The sequence below is a fragment of the Cygnus olor genome, chromosome 11, assembly GCF_009769625.2.
Source record: "Cygnus olor isolate bCygOlo1 chromosome 11, bCygOlo1.pri.v2, whole genome shotgun sequence".
Taxonomy (NCBI): domain Eukaryota; kingdom Metazoa; phylum Chordata; class Aves; order Anseriformes; family Anatidae; genus Cygnus; species Cygnus olor.
Window position 1 is genome coordinate 5,812,067 of NC_049179.1, and position 22,375 is coordinate 5,834,441.

The 22,375-nt window shown below is 38.4% G+C and overlaps 1 protein-coding gene across 1 annotated transcript in view; it reads left to right on the forward strand.

Moving 5' to 3' along the window:
• KLF13 (Kruppel like factor 13) overlaps nt 1–21,239 on the forward strand; it is a 36,387-nt gene extending 15,148 nt beyond the window's left edge. Inside the window, exon 2 of the mRNA XM_040570482.1 lies at nt 15,420–21,239. Within this exon, the coding sequence (XP_040426416.1) occupies nt 15,420–15,712 (293 nt within the window). The 3' untranslated portion in view covers nt 15,713–21,239. The remainder of the gene's footprint in view (nt 1–15,419) is intronic.
• The last annotated feature ends 1,136 nt before the right edge of the window (nt 21,240–22,375 follow it).

Consider the following 22,375-nt stretch of genomic DNA (forward strand, 5'->3'; position numbering starts at 1 on the left):
TGTGTATGCCTATAGAGCATCTGCATCTCTGTGATATGTGTGACCTGCAGAGCTCAGAACCTCTGCTAAGTGGTCACTCTCACAGTAAAATGGTGAGATAAAAACATCCAAGAGGCTTTTATAGACCTTATAGAGAAAGCATTGGCTGCTGGACAAGCCCTTCTAGCATGCTTCCTATATATAAGCCCCATTCTTTATTGAGAGATCACTGGTTTTAATGCTAGGCTGTTCTGTACAGGCAAGCAACGAAGACATGAACAAAGCATGCAAGGAAAAGTAGTTATATTTGGTAAAGAAACTATGTTTGTATATCATTGGATAAATTTCAAAATAGTAAAGATGTTTCTTTCCATACTACTTTGAAAAAAGGAATCTAGTTGATTCCTGTATGAAAGTATATGATTAGATGGTTTCTTCAAAATTAAAGAGAGAAGTTTTCAAAGTTATGTATACCAAGATGCCCTTGACAAAGCTGTCTTTGAAATGTGTGTGTTCTGTGTAAAATCTTAGCATTTCAGTTATGTCACGTCATATTCAGATTATTGGCTCCTAACTTGCAGTCCTCCACAAACACATCATTCATTCATTTCCAGCACACACCATGGCCTCTCTCCTACACCCTGATCCCACATCAGACTCAGCTGGTGAGGCCAGCATATGACCTTACAGCCAGCTGTCCAGCAAAATGATCATAAATATAAACAAATATAACATGGAGAGATTCAGGACCTGAGCTGCACCTAGGCATGTTATACCGTGGGTGTTAATGCTCAGGAACAGCACTCTAGTGGTGATGCTTGTCTACCACAGCCTCTCCTCTGTCGTATGATGTGCCCCCACCATGTTAACTGTTGATACCTGACATCTCATAGACGTTGGGTGAAGCTGCTTTGCAGGCCCATCTAAGGAGGAATCCTAAGGAAATCTCATTGGAACATCTCATTAATAACCATTCATTTCTATTTTGCATAAATATGACCAAGGTGGTAACATACGCTTTTGGAAGCAGCTTGAGGCATTGCATAGGAGCCTGATTTTCAGAAGCCTGAGTATATATACCTACAAGTTTGTTCCACTGATAATAAATGAATAAATACAGCCAAAGTTAAAAGACAACAAAATAATAGATGATTGTTGAAAATCTTCTCTTAATTATTTTCTGCCTATGTATGAAAATGAGGCCTAGGTGTTTACACACATACTTGTAGTTTTAAAGAAATAACACATAGAGAAGAGTAAAAAGCAAGATGAAAGTAGAAAGGAGCAAGTAACTTCCTCTTTTTTTTCTTTTAGTACAGCTGTAGTTAAAGGAGACTATCAGATGGGAAGATGGAAAATAAACAGGAAATAGCATATATAAATGAGACTTGCAAGAGTTGATGTCGAACTGTTTGTCTTTTCCAAAAGGTTGACCTGCTGTAAAAGTGAGCACATCAGAACATGAGTACAACTACTGTTTTCGTAGAATCTGATTCATTTATTAAAAACCAGAATCTGGGCTTAAATGGGAAGTGCAGCTTTACAGTCTGGGAAGATCATCTTCTGAGGTACATGCAACAGACTTGTGCATACTTTGAATGACAGCCACCTGATGCCAGGCAACAGACCTACTGTTTGATTATCAGCCCATAAAACTAGTTCCCAGAGCTGCCTGTTTCCTGAAGCTGGATGCTCTGTATGGTCATTGGCTGATGCTGCTCATAAACTGCCTTGCGTTCAGCACTGCCTTGCACTCTGGCACAACAATCTATCCAGAGTCAGAATAAAAATAAAATTCCCACTCCCTTTCTCCTCCATACAGTTGGAATAAACTTTGAGTATCAGATCATTTCACTCAGCTATAAAGCTGTGTTTATAAACTCTGAAGTGTCACATTTCATGTATGCTGTGTTACTGTGAGGCTGTTGATTAAACAATTTAAAAGTTCATGAAGAGACATTTCACAGTTAGAACCAAAGACAGCCTCACTAACTTTTGTTTGCTTGGCTTCTAGCAAAATAAGATTTCATTCTGTCCCCAAGTCCTGGGAAGTGCTGTGCATGTAATATGTCATAACTCACCCTCGGTGTCTATTCATGCCAAAGACTTCAGTTGGAGGCAGATCACATTCAACATCTTCCAGAATTCAGATAAATAAAGCACAGGTCTCAGTTTAGAAGAATAATCCTTTAGTCTGTTATTTTGCATAGCAGGACAACCTTGCATTAATTTGTTAAGCTTTGCTTTTACAAGCACTTTCCTGTTTTTAGTAGAATAGAATAATAAAAAATCATTTGTGTGTCAACAGAGAAAAGACTGATTCATGGGGTCATATGATTCTTTACAGTTATTAAGGCAAGTGCTGGGTAATAGCTCAGGGAGCCAAAGTTTCACAATTTCAGCATGAATTCACCCACAGTTCATACCAGTTAAAACATTTAAGTTCCTGTATTAGGGATCAGAAACATTACCGTGGACATTTTGAAATGCACCACAAAAATATTTGTGAAGTAAACTTTCATTTAAAGCATTATTTAAACCACTACAGAGGTAGCTTTGTGTTCATGGTATAGATAGGGATGGTTTGTGACATTTAAGTTTGATTTCAAATGTTCTTGCAATACAAGCTTTTTCATGTTTGAGGCTTGAGGTTTGGTCAGACTTTTCAGTTCCTACCTTCCACAGTGATCAGAACTCAGATACATTAAAATTTAAGACCATCTAATTAAGCTATCAGAAGAACTTTCGATTTTTAGAAGAGCAAGGAATAACCTACATCCCACACTGATGGCTGGGGAAAGCCAGGCCATCCATTGATCAGAAGAAGAGCACAATTATCTTCTGAGATACTCTGGCAAGAGAATCTCCAAAGAAGCAGCTGATACATTTAGAAGTGACTACACTGCTTTTTTGGTGTTTGCCATTTTACCCGTGACTACTTACTGGCTAATTTTGCTACATGTGTAATTTCTCTGCATGACAGACTATGCAGTTGAGAATGAAGGGCTTGACAGCTATCCTGTCTGCTCTGTTGGTACATAATCCTGCCTTCCAAAAGGAGGTAGCACAGATTGGAAGAAAGTAGGGAAGTGCCCTTCTGTAGTGAGCACAGGATCTTTTTTTTTTTCTCCTTCCCCCACTCTAAGAGTGGGCTGGAGAGAGAGAGGGTGCCAAGGACCGTAATAATCGTAAGAGTTCCCATGGAACTGCTAACAGTCAGATGTCTGGAGCTGTTTGGAGTTTGCAGAGTGGACTGGTAATGACTGAGCGATTCTGAGGTAGAAGAGGAAAGATCCAGACAGCCATTTGTAATGGAAACCTTGTGTTTCTGTTGGTACCTTAATTATATACATTCCCTGTAGACACATTTGGTTCAGTTGTGTCAGCTGTGGGTCTGATTTTTTTTTCCCTTCCTGGAGAAGGGAGAATCAAGGCTGGGGAGTTTCCTTTTTGGCTTCAGTTGCTGTCTGCATAACAATTCCATTAATCACCTTATTTGCTCTAACGAATCATAGCAGCTGAAATCATCAGCCTGTAGCATACAACAACACAGCATGCTGGCATGCTGAGACAAAAGAAACATGGACTGTAAATGAATAAACAAGATCTCAGTCCAGCATATATTTTCACCAGGGTCCATATTAATACTTTACTTTTCAGATTTTACCTGGATTCATTTGATAAAAACAGTGTTGAGTATTACATATACTTGGAGAGCCCTCCTTCAGTGCCTTGTCACTTTAAGAGGCTTGAATTGGCTCATCATGTCTGAAAAAGAGACAAAAAAAAAAATCCCACATACCTTTATTGATGTTTATCCCTGTTACACTGTAAGAGGCCAGATTTCTCTGACCTATGCTGAAGTCACAAGCTTTTTTACCTAAGGAATGAAGAGAGCCCCTTGCTCAACAAGTTGTTGGCTCGAGGCAGGGATTCTAGGCTGAAATTCCTTTGTCGGGGTGATGTGGTAGGTCAGATTTGCTGATTAGCACTTACAGTTTTTGGTTTTGCAGCCCCAGTATTCTTTTGAAATATATTTATTAAAAAGTATAATTGACCATTAGAAAAGGAAAAAAAAATCCCCATCTTTTAGTTTTGTCATTCAGATGTGTTTAAAACCTCTACTTACAGTACTTCTTATTTTCTATTCACAATAGAGGATTTAATATTCACTTGACATTCTTACATTCATAGAATGGAGTAGAACAACAGATCAGAAGAATATAGCAGTTAAAGGGCTGCTCTACCAGTCCCAAGAGGCTCCTACTTTGCGAGGAGACTGAGACTGGTTTGGAAATGACATAGCAAAGATGCATCTTCCTCTCCCCCTAGTATTCATCACTTCATCATTTCAATGTAACACAGTTTAATTATCCTGCATTTAAGTGCAAAGTCAAAGGGTCAGCTATTGATCTTCATCCTTGGAACAAGCCACAGGAGAGAGAAAATCAAGTGGAAGTTGCTGCGCTTTTAAGTTAGTGACATTTCAGCTGTTTCACTGAGCGCTGGTCAAGGATTTGATGCCTCAGAGGTAAGGAGATAGTAAGAATTTTAGGCTTACTGAACAGAAATTGCATACAGCAATTACAGGGACCTAACTGAGAGAAAAAGCAATGTTTAGTAGTTCGCATTGTTTTAGAATATAAGCTCTTTGGCACTGAGGCTGTTGCCTTTCATTTTCCGAGAGTTAGCCCTGTCATTGGCACTCCATCAAGAGCACTGTTACCCAGATTCCAGCAGCAGAGGGGAAAAAAACTGCTTTTATAATAGGGTGCTGCAGAAGCCCATGTAAACAAAGCCATGGAGCTTAAAGGAAACACGACTGATAGCAGCTATTCCTGTGGGCAGAGGAGGTCTGTTCTGGTCTGCATGCTTACCTCTACATGTAGAAGTTCACCCAGCTAGGTAGGATAGGAAGTTTCCTTCCTCATGGGTATCCGAATGGCTCTGATGTCCCTCTTTTCTTAGATGGGAGGTCTCCATTTTGCTTGCATATCAGAACTTTGGGGAAAGAGAGTGAAATGGTGAATGTAAAGCTTGAATTAAGATAGAAGCAACAGAAGAGCAGCATTAGATAACAACGATAAATCCATATAGGACTGTAAGAACATTTATAGCTTATCTTTGAAATTGCATGAATTGTAAACACCATCTCATAATCATGTAACGTTATCATTACTAGTATGTTTGTTTCCTCTGGCTGTTGGATTATCACCCTTCTAAGAGGTAGCTGAAGTTTTGATAAGTCACAGTTGTATAGACTAAGAGGTAGTGAAGTACACTTAAAGTGCAGTGCATTTAATGTGTATATGCTATCAGTGCAATCACATCGAAAGATCACAGCAAGTATGCCAGAAAAGAGTTGAGAGAAATATTACACATATAGATTTTGACAAGACCATCTAGGTATAGAGTAAAGCAGTATCACAGTTGCCACCGCTAAGTTGTGCATTATTTTTGCTGGCCATCAGAAGGGAGCCTTACCTGGAACATCAATCATTATATCCTGTGAGGAGAAAACATACATGTGTGTCTCTTTCATACCTGCCGTGGCTAACCATAGCACTATTAACACTCAAGCTATTAATAACCAAACTAATATCCAAGAAGAATTGGTCTCACTGCATCTGGATATGATCAGGAACTCCCCCAGAAACACTTTGCTAAGAACATCAGAAAGAATAAAGATGGAGAGCAAAATACATCCTGGCCTTTAAGCGTACAAAGTACAGCCCTAGCCAGGATCGGGGAATGGAAGTGATGGAAGCTAGTTTTGGTCACTGACCTAGGCTGGAAAGGATTCGTCCTTCCATCTCTCTAGGAAGTGCTGTGAAGCCAGGTGGCATTATTAGCAGCAAATCAGCATGTACTAAAAACATAGTTCTTGTAGAGGAGGCCAGGGGCATACTTTGCAACCACCTACTCTGATTTCACGATAAGGCCACAAAATTTCACCTGCAAGCCCTTTCCTTTTGTCTCTTTCACACTTTTCTGTTACTTTTGCATACCTTTTAACCATCCCACATTTCAGCCTAGGGAGGAAAAAGATGACTGGAATGGTGACATTTGTCTGACACCATCTTTTACTGTCATCTATTTTTCTCTAGTTTGCAACTTATTATTTATAGCCTCAGATGCAACACAGCTGAGACTAAAGAAAAGCAATACATAAATCACTATTTTATAAACAAGAGTGTTCTCTACAAGCTTAGGCACAATGCAAATGAAGATATGGATTATAGAATCATTAGTTGCTTGGAGAGGCAAGAATATAACCTCACTGTATTTGAAAGAAACAGCTTGGCATTTTAGGCAAGCAAGACTGACACAACAGCATAGCCTTCCTGTGAAACCATGTCATGCAGAGTGCTGATGTGGATGAGCTGAATAGGTCACATAATATATGTTGTTTAAATAGATAAACGATGCTGACATTACAACCTTGCTCTTTGACAGCTGATCAGAATATTCAAAGGTATCACCTGTGTCTTACTGTTAGCAGTTACTTACAAAGAGAAAGGAGAGGAGAGAATCAGGTATGATGCATTAAATATTTTCATGGAAACAGCAGTATACATGTAAAGAGATTATTTAGAGCTGTCTTGCTAAATTTTAGCCCTTTAGATACCAACAAGAATATTGTTTCTTTACCTTCTTGTTGTGGCTGCTAGCAGTTTTATGATGGGAAGCTGGGAAAGACAGCAAAGACAAGGATGCTCTCATCACCCTTCACTAAATGATCTCCATTCATTTTGCTGGTAGTTGAAGGTAGCCTGTGACCCTTGGTTAGAAGAATGCTGAAGAATCTTTAAACCATAGGAGCATTTCAAAAATTAGACATATATCCATCCCTCACTTTCCTTTTCTCAGCTTTTAGTTTCTGAGTTGTCTTTCTGCAGGCTTTTCTGTCCCACTAGGTTCTATTGATGCAACAAATTGAGTTGGCAGATGCATACATTCTTATCTAAGCAGTGACCATATGACAGAGTACATGAATTATTCAGAAAGTTATAAAAGCACCTTTGGTTCGATGCTTTATTCAGCTTATCCAGCCTTTTTGCTGAAGTAGCGTATAACACGCCTGCTACTCCTAATAGGATGCATTTCAAGGATTGTTTACGTATCTAGACCCCATCATTAAAACACTTTTCTTGAATGCTGAACTCACCTTAGCGATTTTGCTCTTGATTGTGTTGCAAGAGAAAAACTCTTTAATAAATTTAACAGAACAAATGTAACTATGTTTACACAGTCCCAGTTTTGACATACTCTGTGTAATTGAATTCAGAGCTTCACAAGCCACTAGCATAGTGCAACTAATTTTTTCTGTACTTCAAAAGTGGAAGGACGATACAAGGTAGGGAGGGGTTGTGTGAGAGAGAAAGTGTGAACTCTTCAGAAACCAGGAACTGAGAAACTGCAGAGGAGAAAGCCTAATATTAGAGATAACAAGTATTAGGTGTCTTGGTACAAAGGTGCAGTAAAACCTATAGCATCCGACTCTCAGTACCCAGGTCTGCAGACGTAGATGTGAATTTCTAACTATGGAATTCCAGAAGGGGTTTTGATGACCTTTATATGGGAAAGAATTGAATTTCTCAATTACCCAACAGAATTTCCCAATTTTTTGAGTACTCTCTAGCAGAGAGAGAGAAAGAGACTGAGGCTACTTAACTATATTTTATATCACATAATTGCCTCTGTCCCCAATTCATTTACTGTGTGGGAGGGGAACGTTTATTTGCAGCCGCACAGTGAGACTCCATAGGGCACACTTTAGAAGGCAAGGGGGAGATGAGAAGTTTTAGGACCTCATGCCCCCAGACATTATAGGGGACTACAGCATCTCTTATACAAGGAGAGGCTGAGAGAGAGCTGGGCCTATTTAGCTTGGAGAAGAGAAGACTGAGAGGGGATCTGATCAATGTATACAAATATCCGAAGGGAGGGTGTCAAGAGGATGGGGCTGGACTCTTTCCAGTGGTGCTCAGCGACAAGACAAGAAGCAGCGGGCACAAACCAAAACACAGGAAGTTCTGGCTGAATGAGGAAACATTTCTTTACTGTGTGGGTGACAAAGCACTGGCACAGGTTGCCCAGAGAGGTTGTGGAGTCTCCTTCTTTGGAGATATTCAAAACCCACCTGGATGTGATCCTGTGCAACATGCTGAAGGTGACTCTGCTTGGCAAGAGGATTGGACCAGATGATCTCCAGAGGTTCCTTCCAACCTCAACCATTCTGTGATTCTGTGATGCAAGTGCTGATTTTTTTTTTTTTCAAGTACACAAATCCTGGAGGAAAGTCCTGCTGTAGATGTGCAAAGGTATTATTTTGTAGTGCTAACATCACTAACCAACATTTTCCAAAACAGCTCAGCAACACAAATGCACAAAGAAACGAAAGAAGCTTATCATGATGCTGGAAAATAAGTGTTATGTACTTACAGTGTGGGGAATCACCTAAGACTCATGGACCACAGTCCAGTGCCAGAGGGCATATTCTCAGCCACATTCTCAGCATAGATCTAAAATCCACTCCAAGACTTCTTTGTGAAGGTGAGGATAGATTTCATCATTCTTACACTTAAGTTGTTAGCCTGCCCTGGCTGGCTGTCTTGAAGAATCCCTTGTGCTTATAAACACAGGGAGCCCAGTGGAAGTTAAAAACACAAATGAAATTGTTCCCTTTTAATATAGATATTCACATCTCCAGTTGGGGAATGGAAATAAAATATCTGACAATAAAAATGTCAAACATTTAATCTTCGTGGAAGGAAAGCTGCCAAGAAACGTTAATATATTAATAACTTTGTATTTATTTTTAGCTAGTACTACATAATCTATATTTTTGGTGAACAGTTCTTCACTAACAAGTAATCTTTTATGAAAGACAATTATTTGCTGGTAAAGTCAGCAAATAATTTAGGCTGATTGTTTTATTTAAGAAAAGCTGTGATGTTAATGTTTCATTGATTCATTTCAGATTAACACTGTCATTGTGCTGAAAATTATCCCCAAAGCTTAAAGGAATTAAAATAGTGTTATCAAAAAAATAATCCTCAAAAGAAATAAAACAATTTGGTTAACCAAAAATAAAATTACTCTGGAATTCTTGGTTGCTGAGTTTTTCTGCAGCTCAGTCTTTTTATTTTTTTCCAACTGAGACAGTGAATTAGAAAATAACTTTTCCACATAGCCCTAGTCTTTTTTTCACTCTTTCATTCAAAACCTTAGCAAAAGATGTAGCAATATATATATACATATATATATAATTTGTGGTCATTTTATTTTTAAAAGCATTTTGCTTTAGGATTTATTTTCCAGATGTTGGACTTTAACTTGCAGCTACTTACTGATTGTGTGCATGAAGTGGTCTGGAATTAGGCTGTAGCTGGGAGTGGAACAGAGAGCTTCATGTACTGACCATAGAGTGATGCACTTCAGCAGATACAAAGAACTAAACAGGATTTAAACAGAAGTTACCATGTTAGGCAGAAAATGACTTGTTAAGGAGAAGTTCAAATTCATAGTCTTAATTCAAACAAAATGCAGGAACAAAGTAATTTTTTTAAAAAGTAATTATTTAAAAAAGTGCTAAGTATTCAGAAACTCAGACAGTGCAGTCCATCTTGGGCATCCACCTTGAAGAGGGATCCAATACAAGGAATGCATATTTTAGAAAACAGAAAGAGTTTGATGGAATTTCCTGGAAAAGAAAAGCCTAAAAAGGCTAGGGTTATTCTGCCTTAACAAAAGAGAATGCAAATGTGGCTGATGAACATAAAGTACAGTAAAATAGCTAAAATTATTATGAATTGAGATTTAAGATCTGGCTGACATTATTGAGCAAGCTTGAAATAAAGGCCTGGAATGGAACCGATAATAGAATGTAGTATGTAATTAAAAAAAAAAAGATGCTTTCCATTATGTTTAGAAGTGTAACTGGTGATATTTTAAAAAAGAATCAGATAGCTGCATGGAACATCAGTTATTTTGATTCTTGGATGGATCTGACTGTGGTTGAGGTTAGGATAAGAATTTTGCACTACCAACATTTCTCTGTCCTTGTAGCCATTACCATTGTAGTATCTGAATGTGTGCTCATCATTTTGTTTTGGGTCGTTCTAGTTAGCTGTGGTGATAAAGTTAAGTCACATGGTGTAATCTGTGCTCCTGGATGGAATTACACGAGCACTTCGAGAGCAAGCAGTAACAGACATTAACTTAAAATGTAAATTTGCTGCTATGAAATTCCCCTTTCAAGAAATATTCACGTATGTCTAAACAACTCAATGAAAATGTTACGACACAGAAAATAAATCAAGGATTTAAATGATGGTACGGTAGCTGATGCTGCTCCAGCCCAGTAGCAGCAGTTCCACATGCACTCAGAATACAAAGAGTCAGTAACCTACTGATTTAATGACTGCGTTTTTTTAAGATTAAAATAAAGATGCCCACACCGTAAAGTGACTTTGTACTAGATGCCTGGGTACATGCCTGCTAGAAACCTGAGAATTCCAGTTCCTAAAAAAAAAAAAAAAACACATCACACCACAGATGATAGAAACAGCAGGGACATACACACTTCTGTCATGCAACCTAGCTCCTTGGTGCTCTGTCTCCTAGGCCTGGGGCGAGCCGTATGTCCCAGTGCCTAGTAACGTGTCAACTTCAAAGCTTTTTGTGGATTTGGGCATTTGTAACACTCCTCCATATCGGGCTTCTGGTATCTAATGACAGTCAAACTCACCCTGTAAAAGAAGTAATGTTTTCACTGAGAACAGTACTTGAACCTCCTTATTTTTGTGGAATTAGTAGAGCTTAATACTGCTGAATTTGCTACTTCTGTCAGATTTGGTTGAAGTTCGCAGAGATATTTAAAAGCCGTTGGACAGAAACACAAAAGCAGATGCAAAAAACATGATTGCATTTGGCTTGCATGGTTATGAAATAAGTCTCTGCCAGAATCATGAATTTAAAACTGCTTCGTTTTAGTTTATAGGAATTCAGAAATTCGAGACTTCTGATTTTTTTTGGTTCCTTTTTCAATAGTTGATTAAGAAACCACCGTTTGTCTAATATCAAAGCTATGTTATTCTTTTTCTTGCACTCAGAAGGTTAAAGGCTTGTTTTTCAGATATCCAAAAGTGCTTGTTTATAAGCAAGAGAATAACATAAATGAAAATATTCATAAATATGTCACTGCTATTGAAGGATGACATTTTTTTTTTTTTTTTTTTTTTTTTTTTTTTAATAACAGCCATTCTTAAGGAACACAGACTGCTTGGCTGAATGTTTTTTTTCTCCCAGGATAGCATTTCCTTTCTTGGAGGAAGAGTGCTTCAGTTGCACATCTATTTAACTGTCTGCTCTTCATCCTCCCCACCCAGCCTGGCCAGTGTTTCCAAATATACCCTTAATTGTGTATATAAAAATGTAGAAATGTAAGAGTAGCACACAGTGGCATGTGCAGTTTTCTAGTCTAGTCAGTTTTCACGACAACATACAATTCTGTTCTGTGAAGCAGCAGAACATAGAAAGATCACAGAGCAATTTGTTTCTGGCTTACTGTTTCTGGTTTTGCAGTCACTCTTAGAAGTCCCAGGATACAAAGAATTTCTTTGTTACTTCATGGCCTTGGCATATGCTTGAAGATGCTAACGTAATGTGCAGAGCTACTACATAAAATAAATTGAAAAGATAGCCACCAGTAAGTGGTTAGACTTAATAATATTTTATTCTGTAGGGCAGCAGATACCACATTTCCAATTGTTCCGGTATTATTTCCTAACCTTCACAATGTAATTCTGAAACTGGTTTGTATCCCAAGTCTCACAACCTGTTTTGGTATTTCAGTGATTTGTAGGTTATTTTTTAAGCATGCTTAGACCTACACAGTACTTAGTATCATTTTTAGTTGTCGTTCAAATGCTGGATATCACGCAGATGAGCTAGTGAAACAGAAACCACATTACTCCAGGGACTGTATAGGAGTGTCACTGTACAGGAAGGGAGGCCTCAAAACAGTATGTGGATCAGAGTAAAGTCAACAGTGCCCTAACAGTACAGTGTGAATCAAGCTCAGAACACATCAGATCTGGTTCCGCCATCTCTGTAGTTCCACCATCTTTCCCATAACTACATATAGTTGTCTCAATATAAATAACAGTTAACAAATACAGAATAATACAGAGGACCTTTATATAACATTGTAAGAACAGATTGGCCCTGCTGGCTTCTGAATTCTTTCCAGCAAGAGAGAAGAGAGGCATTTTTAAATGCTGCTTCTACAGTCTGGGTAACTCTGCAGTTCCTCTGGCACTCGGCTCTGGCAAACGACGCGATCAGCAGGAGCACCTAGGGCTGTGCCACTGAAATGAATTCAGGACTCGGTGCACCTGCAGATCTCACTTAGTCTTACTCAGTGAGCACTTCGAGTTTCTTAATGCAGTTCTGTGCACATTTTTTTTTTTGAACTGGGTGGAGTTCAGGAAGAAGCCAAAAATGTTCTTGCTTGTGTAATTTTCAGTTAAGATCAGTGGATTTTGATTCTCAAGTGTGATGTTTTTCCATTAGGTTGTATAACTAAACACAACATATATGATGTCATGTGCTCTGGCAGAGGATCTGGAAAGGTTGCAGTTCATGGGGATTTAGAACATGGAAATCCAAAGCTATTTAAAATTGTGAAAAATAAGAATATTTATTAGAATATTCATTATCTTTGAAGGGCATCTCTTGTCAGTCTCTGAAGAGTAGAGAAGCCTGAGTTTCTTTTTGCTCCCTTTATTTTCAAGCATAACAGTTTATCTTTTGAAGACTTACCTCTTTGAGAACTGCTACTAATACTCAAAAAGCATAAAAATATTCTGCGGCCAGGACATAGCATTAAGAATCTCAATATACACATTGTCACACTTGACATGTTTACTGCAGTATTTAAGATTCATTTATTTATTTTAACATTTTGACATTAATTTATAGGATCAAATTCTGTAGTCATTCTAGAATGGCAAAGTTCTGAGTACAACATGTCCATGAGTTATTGCTTATGCAAGAAAGTTGTACTCTGGCTGCGTGTTCCCTAATGAGATTAGGCAATCGATTCTTACAATCTCTCATTCTGTTGATTGCTTTACTGCCAGTAAAAGGACATTTATATAACTTACCTGCACAGAAAACCACATCCCTTCTGTTAGAGAGAAGAGACTGATGACAGACTGTGAATTTCCACACGTGGTTTTGGAGCAGTAGCTAGGTCTTGTCTTAATTAATACCCCGCAGCAAGTTCGTTCCAGACCGTGTGCTCATTTTTTATGAAAAATAATGACTCTCACATCTTCACGCAAGACATTCAGCATTTCCTGACAACACAGCTTTTCTTTGAGGAGCTGTTGCTAAACCTCACCAAAGGTGGGAAGCACTCTAGAGAACTCACTGCCACCACTTTTGTGATGCCAGCTGTCAGACAGTGTAGTGAAGGGAAAGTTGCTTGGCCAAGAAATATAAAGGCAACTCCAAGAAGATATAGACTAGAGAGAGCTGAGGGGGAAAAATATTTCCTAGGAAGGAGGAGAACAGAAAAGAGTAGAAAACTAGTGTAAGAAAGGCACAGTGCCTCATTGTCTTTGGTTCGGAACCCAAATCATCACCACCACTGTCACAAATATCAAATCAGACAGATGAGTATGAACCTGAATGTTCCCAGCCAGATCTGATGAGCAGTGAGGAGAGGGGGAGATGGATTGTGCAATATCTTTATCAACTCCCTGTTAGTGCTGGATAACACAGTTATTACATAATCCTGCTCCAGAACCTCTTCCCTCATTAGGAACTGAACTGTTAGGCCTATTTCTGGCTACTAAATGCTAGACGTTTTTAAGAACACTGATAACATGCCAACTGATCAGCAGAAAGGGACTTTTTTGTGCTTCATGATATTGTGACCAGCAGAAGCAAAACATTGCATCTTAACCCTTGCCTTCCTTGTCTGAAAGCAGACATCGCATAGGGCAGTCCTTCTAGTGAAGGATGTTTGCTGATTTCGTTTGCAATGAAAACAGAGAAAATTAACTTAGGCAACAAAAACGTCCAAAGACCATTGCCTTAGCAAAAAAGATGCCATTGCTCAGGAATGAGAAACTTCAAACCTGCAGGCCAGATCCAGCAGTCAGACCATGTCTCATTGCCCTTCTTGCCACGGATCCCAAAGTCCTCCCACTGTCATAGAAGTGTATCTGTTTTATGACCAAAACGCAGGGAGAAGACTGATGTATCTGGTGGCACAACAGACTAACACATCCCACCATAGGCAGGAGCATATCCAGCGGATGACTAGATACATGACAAACAGCCAAAATATATTTGCTTCCCATGTTCCACATTTCCATCAGCAGAACAAGAGAGGAGTCCCTGACAGTTTGCAGGAGAAGGCTCAGGAGGACACTAAATGGATTTACATGTTTTTTTAAGCAACAAAACTATGTCCATTAAACCAGTTGGTGGAGTTTTTATTCTCCATAAAGTTTGTGGGGACCTAGGTTTTTAAACTTTAGTTCAAGGGAAGCAAACTGCAAGCAGTCCTGTTCATCTTAGCTGCCTTTTTCTCCTTCTCAGGCTGCACAGCTACTACAGTGCCCAGCTGCAGACCTCCAGCACTGCTGTGCATGGGCACCCAGTCCTGTGAGAGATATTTCCAGGGCCTGAGATCTGCTAAGAAGTGCATCAGGTCACCCGGCTGATATTTATTTGAGTTCACTGGGTCACTGGTCCTACTCTAAGCATCACGGGTCATGGTTTTTAGGATAGCTATTGACAGCAGGTTCCTCCCTTCAAAGTGGCACATTTACCTAGTAGAAATAATGTGCTACCTGCCTCCCACCTAAATGAGACCTAAGGCAGTGAACAAGAAAAACTATTATACCTTGCAGCAAATACAGAAAACACAGGAGGATACAAGGTGAGAGCCTCACATTCAGTGCCTCAAAATTGCTGTCCTGTATTTTCACTGTAATTGTTTTTAAGTAGCTGTAGAGAGGCTTCATCACACCTTCTGAATTTTTACAGTGAGTCAGACAGGCATAGGGACAGCTCAGAAGCGAATATCCTAGAGAGCTCAGTACAGATACAGTCAAAGTCCAGAAGTAAAATCCAGCAGACTACCAGAGATACGGAATGTGATGTCCCTGAAAGGATCAGAATCTCTGAAGATCCAGTTATTAAACAAGGTATCAATCATTTGATCTCCAGCACTTTTTAAAATGTTGGAACACCACAGTGGCCTCCCTTTGTGGTGGAGAATGCCACCACCTCCATCCATTTAGGGCTAAGTAGCATCTGCCTCACACCCAACCTTTTTGTTCTAACTTCTGTGTATGAAAAACATGGATAACATTGCTGTCTGTCTCTTCTAATTATGCCATGTTCAATCCCTACAGGTGAGCGGCCTTTTGAATGCAGCTGGCAAGAATGCAACAAGAAGTTTGCTCGCTCTGACGAGCTGGCCCGCCATTACCGCACTCACACTGGAGAAAAGAAGTTCAGTTGCCCTCTCTGTGAGAAACGCTTCATGCGCAGTGACCATCTGACAAAGCATGCCCGTCGCCATGCCAATTTCCACCCAAGCATGCTCAAGAGGCGAAGTGGAAGCAATTCAAGAACAGGGTCTGTCAGTGACTACAGCCGCTCAGATGCCTCAAGTCCTACAATTAGCCCTGCCAGTTCCCCATAGACCTACCTGCACTGGATGTCAGCACTTTGCTTCTAATACTTAATGTGGAGTTTTGTTTGTGTTGCACATGTTTTAAAAACTCTGTCACTTCCCCTCCTCAATTTGTCCCTGCCCCCTCACCTCTTTTTTTTTTTAAATCAGTAAATAGCTGCCTCCCACTGCAATTTTCAGTCAGATTTTCTTTACCCAACCACACGAGTGGCCATTCTAACCTCATGGACAGATGGATTTACATGTTCTACTTAGTGACTCCTGCTGTCTCAATATCCCATATATTTTACAACCATAACATATCCTCATGATTATTCTTTATAAGAAAATGAGAAAATCTAAAAAAGAAAAAAAATTCACCTCAGGTGTCAAAGTAGTTTTGTAAGACCAGATTGCACAACATGAGTGTACATACACTTAGAAATCAACTGTGTTGGTTTGTGTCCCCCTTCTCCTTTCTCAGGGATGGATATTTATGTTACACAATAACTACAGTGAAGACACACCCTAACCGCAGCCTTATTATGTAAATATATTTGCACTCAGAAGCTTTTTGTTAGGTTCTTTCACACACTGGGGAAAAAATAAAAAACAATACAAAAACCAAACCAGTACTGGAATATAGTACCAGACTCTTCCATTGTTTGTTTTCCTGGTTATACATCTACATTTGGGAGTACCCAAACAGGAGTTTTCTTTCTTCAAACTGCCCTCTGCTTTTGGTAGCAAGTCACCTTTTTGCTTCATGCTGAAGATGCTCCAAAACCAACTATTCCAAAAACATTTGTGAAGTTGATAAACTACTACTTTTTGTTTTATACCAGATAAAATTCTGAGAAAAAATTCTTAACACGATGCCTTAAGTAAATAACCTAAATCATGAGGAAACACATTTACACTGGGTAACATTGTATTGCAAAGTGGCATGGAATCTCAGAGGCGTTCTGTCTTCTCTCTCTCTCCAAGTCATTAAGCTCTCTGCACTGCCTGCTCAGTATGGGACCAACAGAATACTCAAACCAAACCACATTGACTTGAACAATTTTCTTTATCCTTTCCTTTTTTTTTTTTTTTTAATGAACTATGGAAATAGCATAACTGAACCAATGCCCATCAAAATTTTTATTGAGGTACTTACCTACTGTACAGCTGTATGTTAGCAAGACAAATTGCTTAAGACAGTCTCTGTATCCTGTTGCATCAAAGACATGGTCTGATAAAAGGAAGTGAAAATCACAAGGTATCTTCTGACTAGAAAAATAAATATGCATTTTTAAGCGTTACAAAAAAATGGCATTTTAGCTCAGCAGTCCTTCAAGTTTCTCAAAAAGACACATACCAGCATAAAGGATCTCTCATTTCTGAATAACTGCCTAAAGACAGAAAGGGAATCTTGGCTGTTTTTCAGTACTTTTCAAATATTGGGCATAAGATAAAGCACTAGAAAGTAGATCTTTATGTTTTATATGGTAAAAAACAGCAAAAGACCAGAGCATTGTGATGTACTAGAGACTTCAGTAGCAGCACATATGCTTTCCTTGTTATGGCTGGCTCTGATGGTGCATATTATAAATTCAGGTCTGTTTGATTCTGGAATTTGGGGGAGTTTCTTGTTTTTACTGTAAAGTCTAAATTCAGTTAAGTGTAGCATGGTGAAAGAAAACTCTATATGCCAAACGTGCCATTTGATATCAAATTAATGCATCCGCATTCCAAATGAACTTGTATCATAATTGCTGCTTTGCATTGATACAATTTTGCAGGTTTTTTTGTACTGTATATTAACTGTGAGAGGCTAATATAGATTCCTGAGTTGTTTCATGGGTACTTCCATAATATTTACATTATTCCTAATTATATAGTTATATGCATCAATACTTGCAGACGGTTAAAGTGCAGATATTTCAGTATTTTCTCATGTTCATTTGCTTCAGATTCCACCTCTACAAAATCACATTTTCCCCTTCTGAATTGGGAGTTGTGCTAGGCACAATTCTACTGCCACATTTACAAAAAATGAAGTAACATTGCAGTTTTGTTTTTTGCTGCAAGAAGACAAGCATTGCTGAATTTGTGTAGCAAGTTGCCTAACCACTGTATAGTAGGTGAAAGCCAGATATGTTTACTTCCATAGGTTTATTTTCTTTTTTAAAATCTCATCTACTGAGATAAAAAATGGTGACAACTTTATGCTATTCAGGTAAGAGGAATTCACATTCCAATCATTTCTGTGACTGATAAAAGTGTTCTTGTGCTGTAGTTAGGAAAGAGGCAATTAAGATACCCAGCTAAAGGAATTTTACAGGTCAGCTGTACCTTGTGCACATACTTCAAGTTATAAGCACATTTGTCATTATCATTACACCTTAATAGAGGGATAAGGGAGTGGAGGGGACACTAATATCAGCAGCAATCATAGGTTTTGTGTTTTGTCCTCAGTTGGTTGTAAAATCACCTTCTCCAGCAAGACCATCATTTAATCTGTAGCAAGGGAAGAACCACTCCACTCCATCCATTTAGAGCATAATATTCACCACGAATCAGTAGATACATTACTTTTTTTTTTTTTTTTAAAGCCTAGAGAAAGAATATTCCCACCATGTTTTATTAGTACTAGGATTATGGGGACATAAAGATTATGCAATAAGCTATTCCGAGACAAGAACTAGTTAATCTTTAACTCAAGCAGTTAACTAAAGCATTTTATGCATTTTCCTCATAGAGATTACTAATGATTCTCCAAGGGTTTGTGGGGCAAAAACGATTGGGTCAAAGCTGAATTTCCAGTTCAGCCAGTTCATCTAATAAGAAGGCTGGGAGACTATATATAAGCCAACATAGCTATGCTTTCAGGAAATTCTCTGAAATTTGCCTTTTTCATTTTTTTTTGACATAGCTGTAGGCACCTCAGAGTCTGTTAGGCTGACAGTCAAATTATCAAGTTTTAAAATCCTACCTAGAGCTTCAGATATCTCCATTAAATGTTAAATAAATCATTGCTCTATGATACAAAGATGAAGTCTAAACCACTAGTAGTTTTCACGACTGAATGTGAAGAAAACTTCTCTCAGCATTCTGATACGGTAAACTAGAGTTTGGGGGTTTCTAGCATCTTCTGGGAAGCAGAAACAGCAGTAAGGTCATAAGACTATTCACATGATTGCTTCTCCTAAGTTTTGCAGATATGAGAAGTCTGAACAGCTCAGATTATATTTTGAAATCTGGTTACTTACCCAAACTAACATTAGATTTCTATCCTTTTGTTGTTTCGCCCAGCTGTGTGACCTAATCCAATCTTCTTGTGTAGCAGCAGACATGACATCTGCAGGAAATAATTGCTCTTGCAAGGTGCAAATCTTTTCATAGGCCTCCTAATTTCCCCATGTAATCTGTTGAGGTGGGTCCCCACAAACAACAAACTTGCTTTATTTTTTTTCCTTTTGATTTCAGAGCACAGTAGCAGGTTTATTAATATTAAGAAAGCTCTGAAAGTTTGCTTTTTTCAAGCCATGATTCTAGCTTCCTCTCAGAGTCGAGCTGAACTACCTTGCTATAGAAAAAGGGTGCAAATTAAAGTCATCACCTCGCTACTATCATTCAATTGAAACTATAGATGCTCACACGCTCTCCAAACTGTCAACTCAGATCTTTGCATTGGGTCAAGTTGTTAATTGTAGTACGTGAACACAGGCAGAAATGAAAGGTATTAGTGTCCTCCAGAGTGCTAATCAATTTTTTACTGATATAAACTCATTCACCCCTTCCATTAACCTCATCCTGCACAAAGGCCTGAAGTGCATTAATGGCCACATGAATTCCTCCTTCTTAGAAAGCAGTCCTGAAATCTAGGCAGCTAGATTTTATTGTGAGAATTGTTTGTATCTGCAGATTACTTGTTCCTTGCTTTTGTAATATATGCATGGTATTTGTTTACATTAAATTACATAACTGCAAAGGTATATATTTATAACAAAACATCAGAAGTCTGTTTGATGGTAACACCTAATTCCTGTGCGTATCCTACCCTCTGTACTGTATTGATATTTGCAATAACTTTGAGCTCTGTGAGCCCTCTGTACGTCTTTAAAACCTCATTACCTTCTGTCCAGAAGTTCAGCGCTTTTCTTGTTTCTTGCATCCAGACAGGAAAAGACTGTCTGCGGAGCTTACCTGTTTCTAGCTATTCACATTCAAACTGGTTGTCTGCAGTTCTTTGCCATGAGTTCTAGGAATTTTAGTGTGAAATGCATTATTGTTTTGAGGAACATGATTTCTGAGGAAAGATTAAGGAAAATGAACTCTACATATTAAAGCTTGCCTATCCCTTGCCATTTGATTTACTAATTTCACCAGGTGATGCCTACAGACTGACTTTCAGGTGCTCTTTTACTCCTTCACACCATCTTTTTGTCCATTGGGTGCTAACACACAGTCTATGTCAGTGAATGGTATGATGAACATCTGTATTTTTAACGTTTTGGGGGATAAAGCTGTAGCCTTAGGCAGTAGAAAATAACTGTTATTCTTGTTTACCCCATAAACCAGAATACAGAATGCAAAAACCCATGCACTGGTATAGGTTTTATACATATATGGATTTATATAAGCATATGCACATATATATAAAAATGTGTATATGTGTATATTGTATAGTATGTGTGTGTGTATACATAAATATACAGCAGTGTGCATATACTACACACAGAATAACAAAGGGATGTCTACAGAGCAAAACTAGGTATCCGTTTCATTATAGCTAGAGATGGGTCTGAACCACAATCCTGGATCCAAACACCATTGCCTTTAGAAAGTTTGAATCTGTTTTTTGAGATTTGTGGTTTAGTTTCATCTCTGGTTACAGTTGTAGTTACTTGTGTATATATGCATTCTGGGGGACGTGTGTGTGTGCGCGCACACGTGTGCTTATTCACATGTGTATGCCTCTGTGAGTGACAATATTTGTGCAAATGTGCACGTTTACGTACATACTTTCAGCTTTGGTGAACTGTAATGTTACTGGTGTCATCTTCTCATGGACAGTTTTATCAACAGCACACGAATGCTTCCATGGTCGCTTTTCAACTCTATAAATCACTACATTGAAGTATTATAGTTGTACAGTTATATGCTCATCTATTCTTGCTCTGCTGTAACTTTTTATGTATTTTGTACTGCATAGGTTATATATTGTGATAATGCCTATACAACAACAGTAAAAAGGAAAAAAAGGAAGAAAATTAACAGCTGTAAAGCATCGTCTTAACATGTATGCATGGTTAGTGATGTTTACATTCTCCAAAATAAAACTTATAATATGAAGTGTTGCCTTATCTATAATTTCATTTTCTATATCAGTTAAAAAGCATCAACTAGGTAGTATTTCTGCTGTTAGTTTGAGGTTTGATATGTTGTTTGATGTCTTTGTTTAAATTTCAATCAGCGCTACTGTTTAAAATGGGATTTTTTTAAAAACCATTGAGAAAAAGTTTGTGTGATGTTTGTTTTGTATTCTCCTTCAATACATATTTTAGAGCTGCATAGTGAAATTCCTTTCTCAAGGCTGACATATACTTCGTTTTTCTATACAAGATAGTTAAAGGATTAATATACACAAATTGAAGCTCAGAGTCAACCATCCTTTCTTTCAAAGCCTAGTTCTTTGCAAATTTCCGATACCGTCTCCACAAATGGCAATGTCCTATCCAACCAGTTGTAATTTAATCTCACAGTGCCCTGAAATGTTTTCTTACCTCATTTTAGAGATGATGAAATCGAAGCACAAGTGATTGAGTGACTTCCTCAAAGATGTGAGGCTACTGCAGATATATGTCTTTGTCCTCCTTTGGAATTAACACCACATCCACAGGAAAACAATTTTGTGTGCTACAGTGATTAATTGTCTATGGAACATTATATCTGATTGCAAAAATAATTTGAAAGAGTAGACTACTAGTGAAAGATGAAAGCTAAAATATCCTCGCCAAGCCAGGGACAACTGTGGAAATTACTTTAAAATCAATACATTTTCTTGTGTGGGGGTGATGGAAACTGTTCAGAGCAAGTAACTTGGAGAGGCGTTATCTTTAACAGCAGCCTTCCCCATGTGTTTATTGCTGTGTTGAACTGTCACTGCTATTCATTATCTCTGACCACGCGCCAGTTAGCTTGTACATCTCTATGTATCTACAAGCAACTGTTGTTCTATAATTTACACAAAGGAACTAGCTAAATCACATACATGCTTAAATACATTAACGCAGTATTTATGGGATCTTTATCTGGGAACACCATACTCTTTGGGCAGGCAGTGTATAGCTTTGACTCTATTAGTGAACCTCACTGGAACAAAAGATAAAATGCCTGTGTCCAGCAGAAAACCACAGGCTTGTTTCATTCTTCTCTACAAACATTGGCATGATGTGGCTTCTATCTGCTTATTCTCAATGTCTTTGGTATAAATGGGAAATTTCAGGTTATGAGAGTCCTTAGGCAAAAATTCTGGTAAACTAATACCAAAGTGTGCGTACTTTATTGTCCATCAGTCTGACTGTTGAATTTCTTCAGTTTCAGATCGACTGAAGTAATTAACCTCACCCTGCTCCTGGCAGTCCTCCCCTTGAGTTTGCATCCTTGGCTGTCCTCTCACAGCATTCACATTTCTTAGTTCCATTT